This window comes from Diorhabda sublineata, chromosome 2 (assembly GCF_026230105.1).
Source record: "Diorhabda sublineata isolate icDioSubl1.1 chromosome 2, icDioSubl1.1, whole genome shotgun sequence".
Lineage (NCBI taxonomy): Eukaryota > Metazoa > Arthropoda > Insecta > Coleoptera > Chrysomelidae > Diorhabda > Diorhabda sublineata.
In genome coordinates this window covers 3,486,746-3,508,019 of record NC_079475.1, presented here as the reverse complement: position 1 = coordinate 3,508,019, position 21,274 = coordinate 3,486,746, and the positions used below count along the sequence as shown (strand labels likewise).

Genomic DNA, 21,274 nt, shown 5'->3' with positions numbered 1-21,274 from the left:
TATGAAGACATTGTTTCTTAACTGAATGGTTTATTATAGATTACATGAACCACAAAATAAGGCAATGTTGTTGGATACATGGTTAGAGTTCAAAGATAAAATTTGTGTAATTCTTTGTCATTGTTATATAATATTTTTTCAATTCCTAGATAAGTATCATACATTGTTTGCATGATATCAGTCTATCCTCTTCGAAAACAAATTATATTTTTAATGAAACTAAAGAAAACAATATTATTTACCTTCATGAATATAGGAAGAAACACTAACAAATAAGACAGAAAATATAAAAATTTTCATTTTAAATAAAACTTCGGTAATATTTCTATTTCAACTATTAAACAAAAATAGATAAATAACACTATTACACTTATCTGGAATAAAGATAAGACACATGATACGTGCCCCTCAAACCCGATTAGTCAACTAGATCATGATCTGAATATTCGTAAAATAATCCGGATCACGTTCACAGTCGTTCTAAAACTAATGAACGCAATGATCGATTCTTAGTCATATATGGTGATAAGATCCTTTCTAACCTAGTATATCAGTAGAGAGGACTTTTTGGAAACCTTTATTGGGTCGTAGTCATACGATAAGATCTTTTTTCTCCTAGTAAACCAATGAGTAAATACGATCAGCTAATGGGTTGTTTCATTTGTTTATGTTTTTTGATCTTATTATTAATTCCCCTTATACCTTTACATAGTTGTCTATGATTAGTACTCATGAGTAGTGTAATTGATAGGTTATAGGCCTGCAGGTTTTAAACTTTTCATCATTTCAACATAAAAATAGCTTATTAAACTTTAGCGTTAAATACGCGTGGAAGGATAAATTATTGATAACTGCACAATAAGAATTATTAAACATCTAGAATCTATAATACAACTGAATAAATATGGAATAATTAACATAAAAAAGGAATAAAAAATAAAAGTTTTGTAGTTGTTTATAATTTAAAAATTTCCACCAAAAATTAAATGCACACTTCGGAAACTGATCAAAATATTGTTCTAGGTTAGAATCAGCTGATAGGCATTCTATACAATCCAGGGTAATAGTGATCGGAAAGATCGGAAAGCAGAATAATGAATGATTTTGTAATAAAATGCACATGATTATTTTTGCTTTTATATGTACTATCAGAAAAATATTATTAAATAATTTGCACCCGCGCAAAAAGCGACGAAAATGAGAAAATATTGTACACTCACAAAACGTACGCTTTTTGCAGAAAAGTGAATGCTTTTAATTAAATCAAAGAGTAGACAGCTTGATTTTAATTTGTATCATCTAAATAAGTTAAAATTTCTATTTGCATCTCTCTAAAAAAATGGTCCAATGGTCGTACCTTCAACACATGTGCGGTAGAAAATCGTCGTTATAATAGAAAATTAATTAAAAAAAATCACACATGATTCGATTTTCCATTTATACAGCCTCTAAATTATCAATTAATTAGCACCCTCAGGTGAAATGGAGAAAATATGAAAGTAACGTGCGTTCTAAAAAATTAGCTTTATTCAATCAGATTTTTATTTTCTATAGCATCACCGAATAAATATTGGTAATTATCCAAAAACCATCCCCCACCCCCTATCGACTTGGGGTTGAGGGAGGTAATTACAATATATGGAAAGTGGAATTAGTCGTCGGTCATTGTTTTTTAGTTATGTTAAGTTAGGTTAGGTTAAGTTATGCTCTACTGAAGAACACTATTTATACAATATCTTTCCGTACTCTTTTAACAACCACTTCCGCCACACCCCTTGATCCTTTTTTACCATAAAAAAATAGTTATTGAATTTTCAATTTTTCCATATGTATTTTTCCATGATAAAATAATAATTACTTATAGTTACGTTAATTAACAATTATAATTGTTTATAATTCCATTAAATTAATTTCATATATTTTTCATATATTATTTTCACAATTTAGCAGTATTTTTTGTATATATATTTTCAAATAAAATTTATAATTTGTTAACACACGTAATTCCGAAAATGTCAAATTTTTATTCTTTAACCCTCTCTATTTTTTTAACAAGAGATGACCGAGGGCTGGAATAATTTTTTTTGTGTTCAGTACACTTTATTACCACTCACAACCCCAAGTCGATATGGGGTGGGGGATGATTTTTAGATAATTATCAAAATATTTTATTACGATTCTAGTTTGTCCGGACAGTTGGTGCGGATCGAATTCAGGAAAATATTTTGTTACTTCCTGTTATTTTGTTGAAATAAATAGTGTGTTGGAATTTTTGAATTTAAGATGAGTGCACAGGACAACATCTGTCCGTTTCGCTAGTACTCTAAAAAACTTAAATCAAACTGTTTTTTCTGTCTCAAAAGACGAAAATTGTGCTTATAATTAACTCGTTTAACATTGTAGAATATTCTCATATTTTTATGTGTGAAGATCAATTTGTTGTATTAATTATAGACTAGAGAGTAGATAAAAATATCGGTTCGTTGAATGCCAAGCTCTAATATATCATCAAAAGCTCTTCATCTGGTACTTGTCAAAGATTAGTTAAATATATTCTCAAGGATTGGTAAGTTGAACAAATGATGTTACCATAGTAAAAAATTGCACCTTACTACTTAATGGATCGCAACAACTAACTTGTATCTTAGCTAACGGAGGCTTCAAACATCTTAAGGATATACTTTATACTAATAGGAGGATTGAGAGATTTCTATATGTAACATTAAGTAATTAAGGAATTTGCAGGATTCTATCAATAAATAGTTTAGCTAAATAATCAGGCTTGATAAAAATTTTATTTTTATTTTTTTTATTTTCTTGTAAATTTAAAATTTATTTTCATTATCTATTTTCCTATATTTGAACTCTAATAAGTTAACATCTTTTTCAGTATGTGTCACAGATTCAAATTTGAAATATAATGTATGTAAGTGGATTATTTAAAAATGGAATCTTTTTGTCTATTCAATTGGATTGAACTCTGTCACCTGCAACAAAACCGCAACAAAGCCGCGAATGATCATTTGTATTGTAAAATACTGATGAAAGCATTTATTATAACTCATAATAATTTTGCTCTGTGTGTTTTGTTTGATGATTTAAATAAGGTACATGGGTCGAATATAGCCAGCTGATCAATATGGCATTGCCAGTATTGCTTTAGGCAAAGCCCATTTTAAACTACGCAGAGGTATAGATCTTCCAATATCAATTGCACATTATAAAAATCCTTGACGATAATTTTTTTAATCTAACATAGGCGTAGATACCTCATTTTATAAATTAATATCTAAGTATATCTTATGCGAGAAAGTATTCATTAAAAGGCAATTGAATCACTATAAATTGGACGGCATTCTAAGCAGTTATTTAGACAAGGAACAAGGCATGAACTGAGGCCTTTTTGTACCCCATCCATCAGTTTTTTTCTGGAAAACGAAATTTCAAAGGAAAAACCATAAAGGAAAATAAAACAAATAATAAATTTCCTTTAGACCTTTAATAACAGTAAGCAATTCTTTGTTTGTGGGGCCTTTTATACGATTGCTAACAGGAAAGGAATGTTTTTTTCAGACATAATTGCTAACATTTGAGCTTTGTCACCTTAAGGAGTTACTGCGAGTGGTGGGATGAGTTGTCCATAACGAATACTGATTGTGGTGGAATGTTAGGTAAAAGCTGTTCATTAAATCACTTTGCAAATTAATATGCTGTCATATCTTAATGATAATCAGCTGCATAATTTTTAATTTTTTAACAGATATTAATATAACATTAGACAGGAAACCGTCTTTACTTCCAGCGTGTACTATTATTGCCACCATCGAACGATCTTTGACGATATGGTTATTGCCATCCGTTTATTCAGTTTTTTGTGTTTAAAACCACATGCTGACAAAACTTGACGCAATGTTTCTAAACTAGTATAATTGTATTCTGGATAATGTGCTTTCTTTTACTGTATTATTTCTAATGTCGTATAAAATTTTGAGTAACTTTTCCAACTGATTTCAGGTTTTCTTTAGATATTTTTCAATCCTGTGAATAGACCACAGCAACCCTTTTCGTGACTACTCGATAAATGGAAAATTTGTTTACTCTAGTTAATTCAGCAATTCTGATTGCATTATCAGATTGCTGAATATTTTCCTCTTTTAAACATTCAAATATATTTAAAATAACTTGTTGTTTGTGTATTTAAATCTTCATTAAATTCATACTTGTCTTTATTCTCACGACACTGTGCAATTTCATTGTCTTCATTCGCCCACGGTGTAAAGAAAGCCGTAGTTCTATTTATTTAAAGAAATTTATGAATTAAATTAATCTCACCAAGCTACGCCAATATTTATAGCAGACTTTCTAGCAGGAATATTTCGAAAAAATTTTGTACATACGGCTTCTGCCAATAGAAATACGAGTACATTTATGCTTACAGATCGATGATTTCATTGGTAAACAGTGGAGATGATGAGTCCACGTGGACTGACGGTTTGTTGGATGTTTACCGATTTTCATACGGGGAGTAAACATTATTTTTTATTTCTCAATTTGGTATGAGTGTCGTGCGTATTTATAAAATATTTGATTGTTGTGTCATTCGCACATGATTCACGAAACCGAAATACCTACGTGTCGTGGTTATAAAACACGAAGGTAAGTTTTTTCTTGTATTTTTACAGTTTTCAAAGATCCATTCAATTCATTCACGTTATTGTGGTGTACAGCAATTGTACTCTAATTTTAGCTTCAAAAATGTCAAAAGTTCAATGTGATTTGTGAATATCGTAATCAAAACGAAGTGTAGATTGACTGTAAATATGGCCGTCGCACACTGGAGCAGAAAGGTCCTGTACCTGACTATAAATGGAATAAGTAATTAGCAAAGAACACAGTTAAATGTTATCATTAATCCCATCTTCCCATCTCTTTACTAAAATCAGTTTTCTACGGATAATGTAGGTGTAGATTTGAATTTTAATTTTTTTTGGGTGAATTTAAAGCAATATTTTCATAATTTCTGTTTGAAATTCAACATGGAACCTACGACTTCAGGTATGTAACAACATTTTAATAAAATTATATCCACAGAAAAGTTTACGAATATGTATCTAGTTAATATTATTTAAAACAAAATAAAACAATATTATACATTTTCCAAAATATATGTAAGCTTTTAGTTGGGTTCCAATAAAGTCCAAGTTTTCAAATATTTTTTTTCCATAATTGGTATTATTTTGGCTTTTCAAAATTGTTTAGTTTTCTTGCACTTATTTGCACTTTTTTTTAAAAAAAAATTTTTGTCTGTTTACTGATGGACTGAGATAGTGTAAGAATAATGTTTTAATTTTAACATTATTTTATTTCAGGATCAAAATCAAACAAAATGTTTATTTCAAGGAGAGAACTTTTTAATATTCTCAGAATTTCAAATAAAAATGAAATTGATGAAAAATTTGATTATTTAAAAGATGAAATAATAAAGCGAACGAAATGTGAAAGTGAAGAGTTTTTAAAGCGCTTAAATAAAACTTTATAATATTTCAAATCACAGTATAAATCACTTTGGATAAAAGCTTTCAGGATAGAAAAAGGTTACTCAAAAATAATGCTGAGTGGCTTGATACATCGAGTTCATTTACAATAAGAGAATATGTAGAGACTCCTAAAGAGAAAAAATGTCGCCGAAATTCCATTTAAATCTAGTTCCGAGTGAAGGAAACGACTAAAAACAAAACAGTTGAGAGAGTCTACATCAGGGGTGCTCAAACGGTCGATCGCGATCGACCAGTCGATCGCGAGTGCTTTTTGAGTAGATCTCGAGAAGAAAAAAATTTTTAATAAGTAGGTAGAAAACTAAACTACAAAAATGTATTAAGTAATAAAATAACACTGCTTGTGGCAAAAGGCGACTTTATCAAAGGAACGCGCGGCACTTGTCAAAGAAAAGCAGCGTTGTTTCTAGACTAGACTGTACTGTCTAGTTTCGGGCGGCGCGTTTGACGGGAACATTCGAGACTTTCTTTCACGCCGATATAAATGTTGCGCCTGCATGAATTGGAGTCATTCTGAATTGTAACTTGATAGCGATACTACGTCGATACAAAGTTTATTATTAAATAGTGGAAAATGAGTGCAGTGAAGAAATCTAAAACGTATCATTTTAATAAGGATTGGGAGGAAGAATTTTTCTTTTGTATGGTGAAGGATAAGGGCATATGTGTTATTTGTCGTACGTCAGTTGCAATACCTAAGCGTGAAAACTTAGAGAGGCATCATAAAACGGTTCATAAAAACTATCAAAAGGATTTTCCGCCACAGAGTGAATTAAGAAAACGAAAAGTAAGTGATTTTATATCTTGTTTGAAAAAAGAACAAACCATGTTCACAAGACCAGCCAAACAATCAAAAGCTGCTACGATCGCGTCATTTAAAATATCTCATATATTGGCGAAACACAAGAAACCATTCGAAGATGGATCGGTGGTGAAGGAAGCATTTATTGGAGCGGGTGAGACTTTATTTGGAGATTTTAAAAATAAAACAGAAATCATGTCTGCTATTAGAGAACTTCAGTTATCTCGTCCGACTGTCACAAGGCGTATTGAAGTCATGAGTCAGGACATCGCAGATAAACTAAAACATGATATCATGGAATGTACATACTTTTCTTTACAGTTCGACGAATCCACCGATATGACAGACACTGCCCAGCTGTGTATTTTTATTCGGATGGTATTCAATGACATGTCGGCTAAGGAAGAATTTTTGACAATCATTCCTCTGAAGGGGAAGACCCGAGGCGAAGATATATATGAAGTTTTCTTTAATTTTGTAAAAAACTACGAGCTACCAATATATAAATTAGTGTGCATTACAACCGATGGAGCACCAGCAATGACTGGAAACAAAAACGGTTTTGTGGCATTGTGTCGAGCTAATGAAAAATTCCCTTCATTTTTTTCATTCCATTGCATTATACATCAATAAGTTTTGTGTTCCAAAGTTTTAAACACGGAGGAAATTATGGGCATTGCAACAAAAATTGTGAATTCCATCCGTGCACATAGCTTGCAACGGCGGCTCTTTCAGTTGCAGTTGGAAAATAAGGAGTCAGCTGAACACACTGATTTAGTTCTTCACACAGACGTCAGGTGGTTGAGTCGCGGAAAGTTCCTACAAAGGTTTCAAGAATTATTGCCCGAAATAACAGCTTTTCTAGACGAAAGAGGTGATGACACTCAGATTTTGAAAAACGAAAAATGGCTGACTGATTTGGCATTTTTGACTGACATCACAATGCACTTAAACATCGTTAACTTGGAGCTTCAAGGTAAAGGAAAAACTATTATTGAGATGATTAGCGCAGTAAACGCATTCAAAAGTAAATTGCAACTTATGATAGATCAACTGAAAAGAAAGGATCTGAAACATTTTCCGTCTTTGAAAGCAAGGATTCCTCAGTTTAATTATGATACGTATGAGGCTGAATTATCAATTATTTTGGCACAATTCGAAATGCGTTTTTATGATTGCAGTAAATTGGAAAATATAGCATCATTTATGAGTTATCCTTTTTCATGTAAAAACATTGAGGAATTAGCTACTGAAATAGCAAGTCAGTTTAATATGAACTCATGTTTTGTTGAAAATGAGTTGGTGCAGATTATATCAGATATACATCTCAAAGCTACAGCATCTGATACAAATTTCTGGTGTTTTATATCTGAAGATAAATATACGAATCTAAGGTAAATCGCCCTTCAACTGACAGTATTATTTGAGTCAACTTACTTGTGCGAGTCTGCATTTTCTGAAATGAATATAATTACGTCAAAATATCGCAATCGACTAACTGACGATCATATGTCATCATGCTTGTGATTAGCACTCAGTGGTTACGTACCATCTTATGAAAAGTATGCTGAGGACATGCAGTGCCACGCTTCAACATCCAAAGCCACTCTTTAGTTAGGTTTAACACCATATGTAACTCTTTTGTTTTGTAACAACCAATAAACTCGCAATTTTGAATAAATATGAGTTTTTTCATTGATATTGTAGAGAAGAACCTAACTAAACCTAACCCAAACCTTGACCAAAATAATGTACCTATATTGTGCAGAAAGCTAATATCTATATATGCTACGGGGTACACCCTACCTAGGTAGGTAGGGTGTATCGTGTATGTACGACAACCTTGCATCACACATACTTGCAGCCTCTCAGAGTCGATCGTAAGTAGTCTAAAAATATTGAGGTAGATCGCCAGCAGTTCAAGTTTGAGCACCCCTGATCTACATCAATAAATTTTATTAAATTATGCCACTCAAATGAATTTAAGAGCTACTGGACAAACGTAAGCTTCAAAAGTGTTAGATGACAGTACCAGCACATCTCCGAGTCAATACAGAAAAGCATTTGAGAAATCGTTTGAGAAACAAATCATGTGAAGACGCTTTAGCGGTTTTAGTGCTATTGCTATTGCTATTCTATTGCTATTATGTTTTACTGGGCTTATGTTAGATCGGTTGTAGACTATGGATGTTGTTTATATGGATTGAGTAGCTATACAAATTTACATCAAATAGATCGTATGTAATATAAATGCCTTAGAATTTGCCTCGGTGCAATGAAATCAACACCAGTGAATGTATGATTGGCAGAATGTAACGAACTACCGTTGTTTATACGTCGGCAATTATTGTTTCAGAAATATTTAATTAAACTTTATAGACAAACCTAAGCCTGGATTTGGTAATTCAAATGATGGGAATACCACTAGAAGGTTCTTTAAGGAAACAGAACTTTCAGCTGTAATTACTCACATTGACATTAATTTAATAAAAAATATGCATATTATAATGATAGTAGTGTCAAGTAGGCATGAAATTGATGTAGAAAAATACCGAGATTTCACACACGAAACCGCTCGATATTTTGTTGATAAATATCCCTGGTATAATATGCCTCCTACTTTACATAAATATTTTATACATGGCCCTGAAATATTGCCCTTTGCTTTTCTGTCTATATCTAGGACAATTAACAGAAGAAGCTCAAGAACTAGAAACAAAAATTTTAAAAAACATCGAGAGCATTTTTCTAGAAAGTATAGTTGTGAAAAAACAAACGAGGATATTTTTAATTCATTTTTACTGAGTTCCGACCACGTAATAACAAATAAAAGAAAATTTCAAAAGAAAAAAATTGCATGCGGTCCTAAAGAAGCAAGGGACGCATTTTTCCGATCCCTATGTGGTTAGCGCTACACGGAACGCTAATCGTATAGGACTTGTTAAATTATAACAGACGTTGCGTTTTCTTTTAGGTCAGCGCCCAAAAATGAATTAACTGCGTTTATTATGATTATTTTTTACACCAGGGGAGATATTATGAAAACTGCATGACTTTTTATATTGGGTTGGTTTGTAGTACTTAATTAATAAAACGCCTTACAAAGTAAAATAATAAGTTATTGATTATCTCAATGACTTGTCCTTGTTTTTTTCTTGCTACAGCGGAACAAATATCATAAAATCCCCGTTCAAGTTCAATATTATTAATTTTGGCATTCAGTTCTTTTATTTTTCGAAACATATGTTTGGATGGATGGGCTTGTGCAAATTGGTGCAATTTTTTTAAGTTTTCTTCTAATATCTTTAATTCTTCAATATAGTCTGCGATGATATTTTCATTTATACATTTTTCCCCTAATACTTGTGTATGCTCCTGAGACGACTGGACATTGGAGTTAGAATAATTATCACTTAACCTCAAAAAATTACAACGAAAATAATTAAATGGATTTCAGCCAGCCCGCGCAGCATGAACGCATGTCATGTGTGCTGGCCTAATAGGAATTCGCAACGTAATTATAATTTAACAAATCCTATAGAATTAGCGCTCCGTAAAAAAATGCAACCCGGACTTCTGCAACACTGTGGTTTTGACAACATTAATGACGCCAACGATAGTAGTGAAAGCGATGACAAGAATAGATCTTTTGATTCTGAAGATGATGAAATGTAATAGCTGTATCTTTTTTGTATGGATACGTAAATAAATAACTAAAAGAAAATATTTATATCTTACAATAATATGTCTTTTTAATTAAAAAAAAACACACAAAATGTTAACTATGTGTTTTATTTGTAGTAATAACACATCCTATTAATTATAATCAACTTTGGCATATATTTACAGGGCTCCTCATTTATTGCCAGGTATAGGACCTTTCTGCCCCAGTGTGCGTTATTTGGAAATTGAAAACTATTTATTATCTTGAAAAACAAGTTTTTTCCTTTCTATAAACAGTTTCTTTGCCCGTCTTCTCTCAATATTTATATTTAATTTGGTAATTATCTAGATTGAGTTACACCCCTCCAATTTCGTTAAAATTTTAGTATGTTATAGAGAAAATTGTGGTCAAAATTTGATATATATATATATATATATATATATATATATATATATATATGTAGGGCGCGGAAATCATCCCTTCACATAGTTTTTCAACAAAATAATTTATACATCATAGTTTAGCTTCGCGATTTGCGTTTTCAAATTTTACGATTATTTTGATTGTGTATTAAAATTATAGTTTATTTCAGAAAGGTATCGAGTAGTAAAATCTCATTAGGTATGCAAAGGGACCACAGAGTGACCCGACGAATATTTAAGCCACTTTCATAGTTTGGCATTGATTTCATTGTAAAATTCTTCCTTTTTATCAAGTGCAGTACCACTACTACTAGTACTACTATAAATAATAAACATACCCACAACATAGACACTGCAGTTGCTTTATCCGCATTGCTAGCTTCATCAGAAACCAGATAATTGTTTGAAACGTACGCTTACTTTGATAATGGCATGGGTATAATTATGGGTATAATTACCATTTAAACAAACTTGAATTAGAAGCGGATGAAGACGATCTGGCCAGTGGTTCCATAAATCCAAAATATCGTACAGTACGGTATTGGTACGACAAATGGCGAAGTGTTAATTTAGGATCGCGTTTTGGCAAAGGAATGCTAGAGGTAAGTGATATAGTTATATTTTTTACTATATTGAACTATTTTTACGTATTAGTGGGGTACCTGTTTTACTAACTGGAAATTTTGATTTTTTTTTGTCTAAGTGACTACTCTCGATAATTTTTTTGCTAATTTGTCTATAAGATTTTATTATTTTTAGAAACTTCAAGAAAAGCAGCCACAGTATACAGAGAAAGGTGTTACTATAAAGGTTGATGAAGACCGTTTTACAGTTGTCATAGTTACACCAATCATGAGAAGAGCGCATAATTTACACTGTGCTGGGGATATAGTATTTGTAGACAGCATGGCGTCCTGTGACGCGGAAAATCATTCTATAACTTTTATGTCAACAGTATGCTCTGCAGGTGATGTACCACTAACGGTAATTATAAACAATCAAAACACCTACCTACATACCAGGCTTTAAAATGGTAAGAGAAGCTGTTGGCTATTCAGCTTTTAGGGGAAAAGGGTTTCCTGGGTGTTTTATGATAGATGATAGCGAAGTAGAGGGACAAGCCCTCAGGTTTTCCACCATCACGTTTATTACTTTGTTCTTTTCACATCGCGCAATCAGTTTGGAGATGGCTGATTGAAAAAAAAAAAACATAACATACCAAAAGAAAATAGGCAACAGTTGTATTATTCATTTAGAAATATATTAACAGCTTCATCTCCAGAAAACGATGCTTTTCATAATGCATCAAATAACGACCTATCACAAAAATATACTCACTGGGTAGAATATGTTAATAACTATTGGACCCGACGCGAAGACTGGTGTTTAGCTTATCGTGATGGCTATACTCACGGTCATCAAACGAATAACTTTTCGTAAGTATGTGTACGCGTAGTTGCCCTAGTGGACTTTACTTGTACGACTATGGAACAATATCACATTCGACGTCTAAGAAATTTTGCTAATAGACGGTACAGTGAAGGAAACCATCTTTTAAAACCACAACTGAAGAAAGCAAGCTATCTAAAAAAGGATAGCATACAAAAAATAGATGAGTTCATACACAAAGTTCCAAGTGAAAAAAATGATCGAGTGCTATACGATGTGAATATTGAAATTGTTTGCTGCACTTGTTTTGTTGGTCGGCTGGGTAAAACATGTAAACATCAAGCAGGAGTTTATTTATATTATTACGACCTAGAAGCAAATGATTCCGAAATTCGTTACCAAATCGCATGCTTGGCAAAACTTCGGTGTCAAAATATTATTCATGTGAACAACAAACTCACGTAGAACTACATAATGAAAATAGTAAGACAGTTTTTTATGCACCACAGGATCCTTTTAAGGCGTTGTCGTACAGCAATTCGTGTACAACCAACAACCATTGCCAGAAGAAGACCTGGTATTACAAGAGGCAGTAAGAGAATGCCTAGTGGAAGACCAACCGTTTCAAAAAAAAAAAACAAGAATATTAAAGAGAAAGCGGAATTTATATGTAAATGTGGAAAATAACATAGCAAATGCAAAATCGCATGGCAGTGGACACTAGCAACTAATAAATTATACTTAGTCTTTTAGGTTCTACTTTATATGTTTTTTAGTGTGTGTTAATGTGCTTACTTTTCGTAGTTTTTGTATTGCACTATGGTAATAAATCTTTAAATATATACTGACGTGCTTTTAATTTATAACGCATAACGTACAATATGTACTGTTATCTAGCGGACACATGCATTTTATATTCACTTGCAAAAGGTACATTACTCTGACTTTACAATGGCAGAACGTACTGCTACCTGGCCGCAACCAATCAGAAAGCGTAGATACCGACCGTTTACCAAAATCATGCAAGTTGTGCTTATATAGTTCCGGGACGGTCTTTTCGTTACTTGGCTAACAGCAAGTACTGTTTCATGAACCGTGCATAGCCGGAGATTGCGCAGAAAACTATAAACACTTTCGATAACCGTTCCAAGTACGGTCCGAGTGGAACAAACCTATTTTACACTTGTATCAATGGGATGCGCAGAAGTAAACGCACCCACAGCCAGCCAAGTGCCGTGCAGTTGCAAACATTAGGTTAACCTTAAATTTATTTTTCCGCGACACTGCTTTACTGTTTCGTTTAGTATTATACTTATTAGTATTACTATTAGACATTTTCCTCAATTTAACAAACCAAAATTGTATTTTTATGTTGTTTCATTATGAAAGTTTATTATCGTAACCTATACGTACATTACAACGCAATGTTAAAAAGTTTTATTATATAAAAAGACAGTAAAAATATACTTACTCTGATATATTTTTTGTGTTAACACCACTCCAGTAAAAGAAAAAAATAATATTGATTGAAACACGTATCTAACTATGAAATGCATTTTAATAAATAATTTTCATATATGTGTGTCTGTAGAAGCACTATCAACTCTCAAGTGTTATTTAACTGATCAGATCCATGATTTTCTTGGAATAATCTTATCTAATCAACAAAAAAATTATCAAAAACAAATTTGATATTTACTTCCAATTATAGCCACCTATCCATTGTGAAGTGATATATAGAATCTATGACACATTGTCATAAATAAATGATTAGGGTAATTACCGGGTGTGTCATTGGAAAAAAAAACGTTTTTTATTATGTTTATTGCGCAGCTGCTATGAATTCAGCTTCAGTCAAGTTCAATGCTACTATGGGTTGCTTCATGGAACTCCAGCTTATTGGTCCACCAGAATAAAAAAAAAATAAATAGATAAATTTAAAAAACAACTAATTAGTCTGTGATATCAAGCCTAGACCGAGATAAGAGTCAGGTCCTATTCAATTATACTTATATTATGGATTATCAAGAAACGAAAAAAATGCAAAGAGGGTACCCAAACAATAACCAGCTACCTTAAAACAGAAGAAGGGAGAATGGTGCATGAACCACAAGAAGTAATGCAGAAATGGAAAAAACACTTTCAGAAACTACTAAACGGAAATGAAGCAGAACAAGCAAGGGAAATAGAACAAAGTGATCTAGAGGAAGATGACATTAAAGTGGAAGTACCAAGTCAAGAAGAAGTAACATTCATAATAGCAAAACAAAAAAAACAAGTAACCAGGGGAAAGTGAAATTACAGCTGAAATGTTAAAATACGTTGGAGAAAAGTTGCAGAGAGAGTTAATCCAAATAATTTGGGAAAAAAGAGCATGCCCCAAGAATGGAGAAAAGCACTAATATGTCCGATTCCAAAAAAGGGGATAAACTGCTTTACGAAAACTATAGGGGAATTGCATTGTTAGATACCTGTTATAAAATGCCAACGAAAATAATAAACAGAAAATATGCCGAGAAAATACTAAGGGAATATCAAGTAGGCTTTACAGGTCAACAGTGGACCAGATTTTCTCTCTAAAAGAAGTACAAAGCACCTGCTATGAATACAAAATACCACTTAATTCCTTGTTTATAGGTTTGAAGCAGGCATATGACAAAATAAATAGGAACAACATGCACGCAGCACTAAGCAAATTAGGCGTACCAGCAAAAATAATCAGATTAGTTAGACTAACCTTAGATACGAGGATGTATTGATATCTAGTTAGCCTAGACCAGTTCCTTGCATAAACAAAATATTACGTTACCATAGCAACGAATAATTAGAAGTGTCAGTATGACGTTTGACGTCAAAAAAGTAAACCAGAGATACGCAATAAATTAAAAGAAAAAAGATGTCCGCCGAAAGTGTGAAAATTCGTATGCGACCGTGAAAAATTGGACTCCAAGCTTCAAAAGAGGTAAATTTTCCATTGAAGATGATGACCGATCGGGAAGGCTAGTTTCTGTGTTAGTCCCCGAAAATATCAATCCAGTTCTTGATATGATTTTATCAGACCGTCGAATTGGGCTAAAACGGATATCTGAAGCACTGAATATTTCATACGAACGCGTTCATTATATAGTTCAAGATAAGTTGCAAAATGGATCCCCAAATGTTTGAATGTTGACCAAAAGCGTGCAAGGGTAGAAGCATCGCGTTCCATCTGTGCTCGATTTGAAAACGATGTAGACTTCTTAAACCGAATTGTTGGATGAGACTTTGGTACATTTGGTACATTTCTACGATCCAGAAACAAAGTAATAATCAATGGAAAGGCGACACTCTGGTTCTCCAAGAACTAAGAAGTTAAAAAATCTGCTGGAAAAGTTCTTGCTTCAGTTTTTTGGGATTGCCGTGGAGTAATCATGATTGATTTTTGGATAAGGCTAGAACAATAACTGGAGATTACTATTCGACATTACTGATCACATTACGAGAAAAAAATAAAAAGAGAAAAGACGCGGAAAGCTATCCAAAGGTGTGTTGTTTTTGCAGAATTACGTCCCTGCTCATAAATCTCATGTTGCCATGTTGTCAGATTTTTCGAATATACTTCTGATCCAAAAACTTGTAGCCTTTTTAATTTTGCTTTTTGCCTGACCACATTTCATATGGTGTCTCCTTTACAGTTAAAGATTCTGTGATGCTTCTATTTAATACATATTCCCAAATTCTTACTGCTTCACCCCAAAATTTTTTATTTGTGTTTGTTTCAAATAATAGTACTCCCACTTTCTCAATTAGTGTTCTGTTGAGCCGTTCTGCTTTACCGTTTAGCTCGGGAGTGTATGGAATTTTATAGTCCAAAATGATACCACTTTCTCTACAATAGTACTTTAGCCTCGCCGGACTTTTATTTCGGCCCTACTCGTGGGATTTTTATGGATAATCTAAAAAAAAGCAAAAAACGCCGTAGGGGCAAAAACCTATCGTCGTAGACAGACTCATCTCTATCTCACGACAGAAAGAAAAGGGATTATGATGAGGATTGCATGTCATCCGATAGTGATGACAAAAAAACTGATGAGGATTTTAAATCCGACGAGGATGACTTTTTCCTAATTTTCACGGTGGTTTTTAATTAAAAGTAAAATCCTTTCAACGTGTTCCGAGGCTTTGATCACGTCCAAAGCTACAGATTGGAGGATAGTTAACAACGGGTTTTGCTACCAACATAATCCCGAGAATGAAAGAAATTCTGGAAGTTGCCGCATGCAAGGCACTTTTCCGAGTTGCCTATTTCATTCCTGAGATAAGGCTTCCAGAATTACTGGAAATTGTTCTTTCAAAACTCTGATGGTTTTGTGTTTCTCACTCCATATTGTCTCGCGAAGTCTGGAAATATTAGGTATCTATCAACGTCCTCCTCAAAACAAAAGTTTATAATACCTTTGGTGGGTCCCATGGCATTTCTAATTTCAGGAAGTGAATTTAGATCATTGATAACTACATTCAGTTTTTGGGTCGAGCAATGAAAGTAGAGGGCTTTGATGTACTTTTTGCGTAAGATCGCTTGTACCCCTCCGTCTTTTCCTGACATCGTTTAACACCATCAAAACCAAAACCAACGTATTTATTTATATTCAGATCTTCTTTTGTCAAAAACTCATCTATGCTATGTGCAATTGATTTCGCATCCAAATCTTTTAGCTCAATGAATCCAACATTTCTTTGACTTGGATGCGGAATTAATTAATAGGTAAGGAAGTCAATTACTCGCACGTCCTTAGGCCTTTGGTCCAACAAAGTAGCCCTTTCAGTCCTTGGCATACAAATAACTATTGTACTTCTTAGTTCAATTACATATATTCAAAATATATGGGCTAAAGTTGGATTTAATGTTTATGAAGGGAATACGTAACAAAATTTACGAACGTCCCAGATTTGTGTTGCTTTCCTCTTTTATACAAACTGCGAACTTATTGTAACGATTGAGCGAAGAAATCAAGCAAAAACGGCTGCATATGGCTAAGACCAGTCGTTTCATCAAGACAATGCACCAGCTCATACATCCGTTATTGCAATGACCAAAATTAGTTAATTAAATTTTGAATTGCTACCTCAAGCACCCTATTCGCCAGATTTAGCCCTTTCGGATTATTTTCTTTTGACAGACTTGAAAAAAATGGCTCTCCTGTCGCCTCAACAAACACCTGTAGACGCTAGACCTCTATCCACATTCTCTCGAAGTGTGAAACACTACGAAACTCCAGAGCACTACGCCTGGGAGCATATGAAATAGAAGACGAAGATTGCTGGCAACTACAGCCATCTCATATTCTAGACCTTTTAAAAGGGGTGGGATTAACAGATCAGCTGTAAACACTGGGTTCCCCAGTATTGGAACAAGTTAGTGGACCCAATAAATCCTTTGGGTCGCAGTGTACACGATATAAATACATACATGGAGCTAAAAGGAGATTATGCTGAAAATAAAAATATTTTCAGAGTTTTTTTGTTAAGCTATCCTCGTACTACTTGATAGGGTTGTGAAAAAATAGTCGTTTATGGAGATTTTAATACGAGATTTTATTTTTATGAATAATCGATTTTTTTATAATCACTCAATCAATGATTACCTATTTTTCATTTTTTTATGTGTGTAATTAAATGTCTTGTTTTTTAACTATGTATACGACTAAAAGGATGACAAGTAGTTGGCGTCAATATTTTCATGTTGACTATAAATCTGGCAGTGTAATGCTAAATGTAAATATTGCCCTAAAATTTTAACAACGTGCAGATTTTAATAATGAATAATTATAATAAGAACACCATTTGCTATACTACCCATTTTGCACGAACTAAAAAGATAAATGTTTCGTTAGTTCGACAATTAGTGATTCATTTTACAATTGCAATTGCGAGTGAGTAGAATTAAGTACTTTGATAATTGGCGCTTCTAGTTTTTAGAGTCCAGTTCTGTTGTCAATGTGCCACATACTCACTGACCCGTTATTTTCGTTGCTATGAACCAACCAAATGACAACCAAATGACAAATCAGAGCCTTTTAGGACAATATTTAAAATACCCGGGCATTAAGATTAATAACAAGTTTCATTTTGACATTTCTAGTTTAGTGTTGGGTGTTTACAAATCGGATTTACTTACCGATTCAGATAATAAATCAATTTACGATTTAAACAGTGGTTAAGCAAGTCAAAATTGGTGGTCATATGCCTAAAGATATTTTTAACCAATTTTGTTGTAGGATCATACTGTCAAGTCGAGAAACAATTCACAGGAAGAATCAGCAGACTTGTTTGCTAATCCATTGACATCTACACATTTTGAAGACTCTATGATTATAATACTGACTACTTCCGTATCTCAAATTGAAAATCCTGAACGACAAAAAAATGGACACAGAAGCATCATTGCTATCATTCTCAAAAATATTAGAATTTGGATTACAGACGCTATAGCAGAATTGATATACCGCGATAATCTTCCTTTTAGCGAAGTCGATGGGGAAGGGTTTGGAAAATTGATTAAATTTCTTGTACTATTATATCAAATCTGATGTCGCAAAACGATAATCGGTATCAATGATGGAAAATACGAGGAGAAAAAAGCTATTATAATAAAAAAGTTACAATTAACGAAACACGAATGGAAGGGTTTATAAATGAAAAGCTATCTAGAAGTAACTGTTCATTGTATGAAAAATTTTAAGATTGTTTCTTTCAATATAGCTTGTGAGCCGCTTTTTGAGAGTGATACTGCCGAATATTTATCAACCACCATTTAAATATATGTGAAAAATGGAAAATAATCGATGAAACAATTGTGGCAGTCACACTGCCGACAATGATGCAAAGTAAAAGCCATTGAATTAGCAATGCATATTCGTTACATAGCTCACCCTAATGCTCCTCCTATGATTCAAGCTAGTCAAATTACTTTATTGAAAGAGGTCGTAAAAATTCTCAAGCCGTTTGAAAAAGTAAGCGAGGTGTGTAGTGAAAAATATGTCAGCGAAAGCAAAGCTATTCCCATTATAATGTACCTGACATTTTCTGGAAAAAAACAGATCCATCGCATGATTTGTCCATTCAATTAAAAAATTCTAATTCAATTCAAAGACTAAGCACATACAAAATGTTCGTGTATTTAATTACCTAGTGCAACATTTTAAAATCCTCATTTTAAAAAATGATGCATTGATGACGAAGCATCTTTGGCAAGAATTATAAACTACATTAGGCGATCCATCAAAGAAAACCGAGAACCTGAGAATTGCACTCTCTCAATAACGTCGGATGCTGATGATGTTGATGATAATAATGATGATGATAATGATGATATTTAGGAAACTCACTACAATCTGTTGTTTGACACTATGAGAGCCAATAAAAGTCATAGTTTAGACGGGGAGCTGCCTACAAAAAACAAGGTCGATAAGGTGCGCGCCATTTCAGCTTGTAAACTGGCGGCTCCCACTTAATACATCACCGAACGCCACTTCTTAAGGGCAGCACAGGTCGGATATGAAAATGCCAGCCGGTTTTCCCGAACGAAAAAATTGGCTGAAAACCTCATAACGGGCGCGCGTGAAATCTTTAGTAACGTGCGGTTTAAGCCTCAAATAAGAGCGGTGTAGTAGTGCAAGAAATTTTGCAGGCCGGAAAACCCTCGTAAGAAGTGATCGAACTTTATCAAAAAGTATAACCATTCCCAGAAGTTTATAACTATTCCTGTAGTTTATTTTTAATTAATAAATGATTAAAATAATATTTATATATATTGAAATTGTCAAATTAGTAAAAAACGATTAATATAACAAAATCGATTCTTTTCTGAAAAAAAATCGATTATTTATCAATCGATTATTTATCAATCGATTTTTTATTTACAGTGTCACATCACTGCTACTTAAGGCGGCAAAAGAGACTACTCAAGGCTGCAAGGCGACTACTAATCTCTAACAAACTTTCCCTTACATTAGAAATTCATATAACAACTTTTTCAGCTACTTGAAATTTTGCAGTGTCTATAATGTATTTTTTATTTTATGTTTCCTTTTTTTGCGATGAAGAACATGTTTGATTTTAATATGCCGGTATTAAATCAAACAATTATTCGAATGCTTTCCGTTAGCATTTAACTTATTTATCGGAAATTCTAGTTTAGATTTGTATTGCACGAGATAGAAATCTCTTTAGTTAGACTAAACACACTACATATATCAGTACCTCTTAACATTAGGTCTAAAAATTTTGGGTAAGGCACCATTGCCATTACGGCGCATGGTTAAGCTGAATCTGAAATAGGGTTGGAATAGGCAGAGGCACTAAAAGAAGGTTAAACGGTACCTGGTAAACGCAAAACGTAATTGTATAATCTACTACCTAAATAATCCCTACACAATATTTCAAGACCTACATCTATGGCCGACACCGAAATTGAGCCGAACTGGACGGAATTCCCCATTTTATTGCTTTATACCTTTCTGAAATAGACTATAACTTCTATTGTATTGTAATCGTTAAAACTTATTGTAAACTGACCGTCCGTTGACGGGAGCCAATCACGATGTGACGTGAAGACCATAAATATAATTAATTATAGCTTTTGTATACAATAGGATTAGTATTTAAGAGAGCATATATACGCATAGTCTGTTTTTAATAGTCTTGACATTTAACGAGTACAGCAGTCAGTTTATTGAAACCACTTTATTTATTTATATTTTATGTTAATAAATAGTTTTTAGAAAGTTGTTAATTAAATTATTTGACTAGCTTTTTTTATATTAGGTATTGTCTTATATATGCTTATTTATTGCAATGGTAGATCGAGGTTCCCATTTACAAGAAATATAAAATATATATACTATTTTCCAAACTTAAATTACTTCTGACGAGAGTGACAAAGTAAAAGATAAAATTCTATCAGTTTCATTCATTATCTATCTTCCAAATTGAAATCAGTATTATTTTGGTAATACAAATGGGGCAGTTTTAATAAATTTGCACTTACAAAACTACAAGCACTTCATAACTAACACTTAGATATCACTTCTTTGTCGTTCAGATTGCTAGGATTATTCGCCGGCAAAGCAGTTACCTCCTCTACCCAACCATAGATGAAGCCACCATGAAGCCACCCACCATCTTTTATAGTTCCCATTACATTAAGTTATGACCGGTGCTGTTAGATGGTATGCGGCTTTGTACTTGTCACAATACCCTTCTCAATCTAAAAAGGGGATAACCTGTATAAATAACGAACTAAGGGAATCCCATTACGCCTAGTAACAATCGAGTCGCTGTATATTTCTCTATACTGGGTTCCAAATAGAATTTTCCAACTTTCTCAAAAACAAACAAACAAAAAATAACACAATCGAGTCCGCACTTGACAATTTAGTTGGCGTGCGGACACAAAAGCTTT

The 21,274-nt window shown here is 33.1% G+C and overlaps 1 protein-coding gene across 2 annotated transcripts in view; it reads right to left on the bottom strand.

Annotated features, from left to right (window-relative positions):
* The window catches only part of LOC130453101 (transferrin-like), a 65,528-nt gene extending 52,081 nt beyond the window's left edge, over positions 1 to 13,447 (bottom strand). Inside the window, exon 1 of one of the 2 annotated variants that reach the window (XM_056792698.1) lies at positions 13,304 to 13,447. In XM_056792698.1, coding sequence (XP_056648676.1) covers positions 13,304 to 13,388 — 85 coding nt within the window. In that variant the 5' untranslated portion in view covers positions 13,389 to 13,447. Of the gene's footprint in view, positions 1 to 242; positions 489 to 13,303 lie in introns of those variants that run through there. The other variant, XM_056792699.1, reaches the window with a different exon arrangement.
* Between the last annotated feature and the right edge of the window lie 7,827 nt (positions 13,448 to 21,274).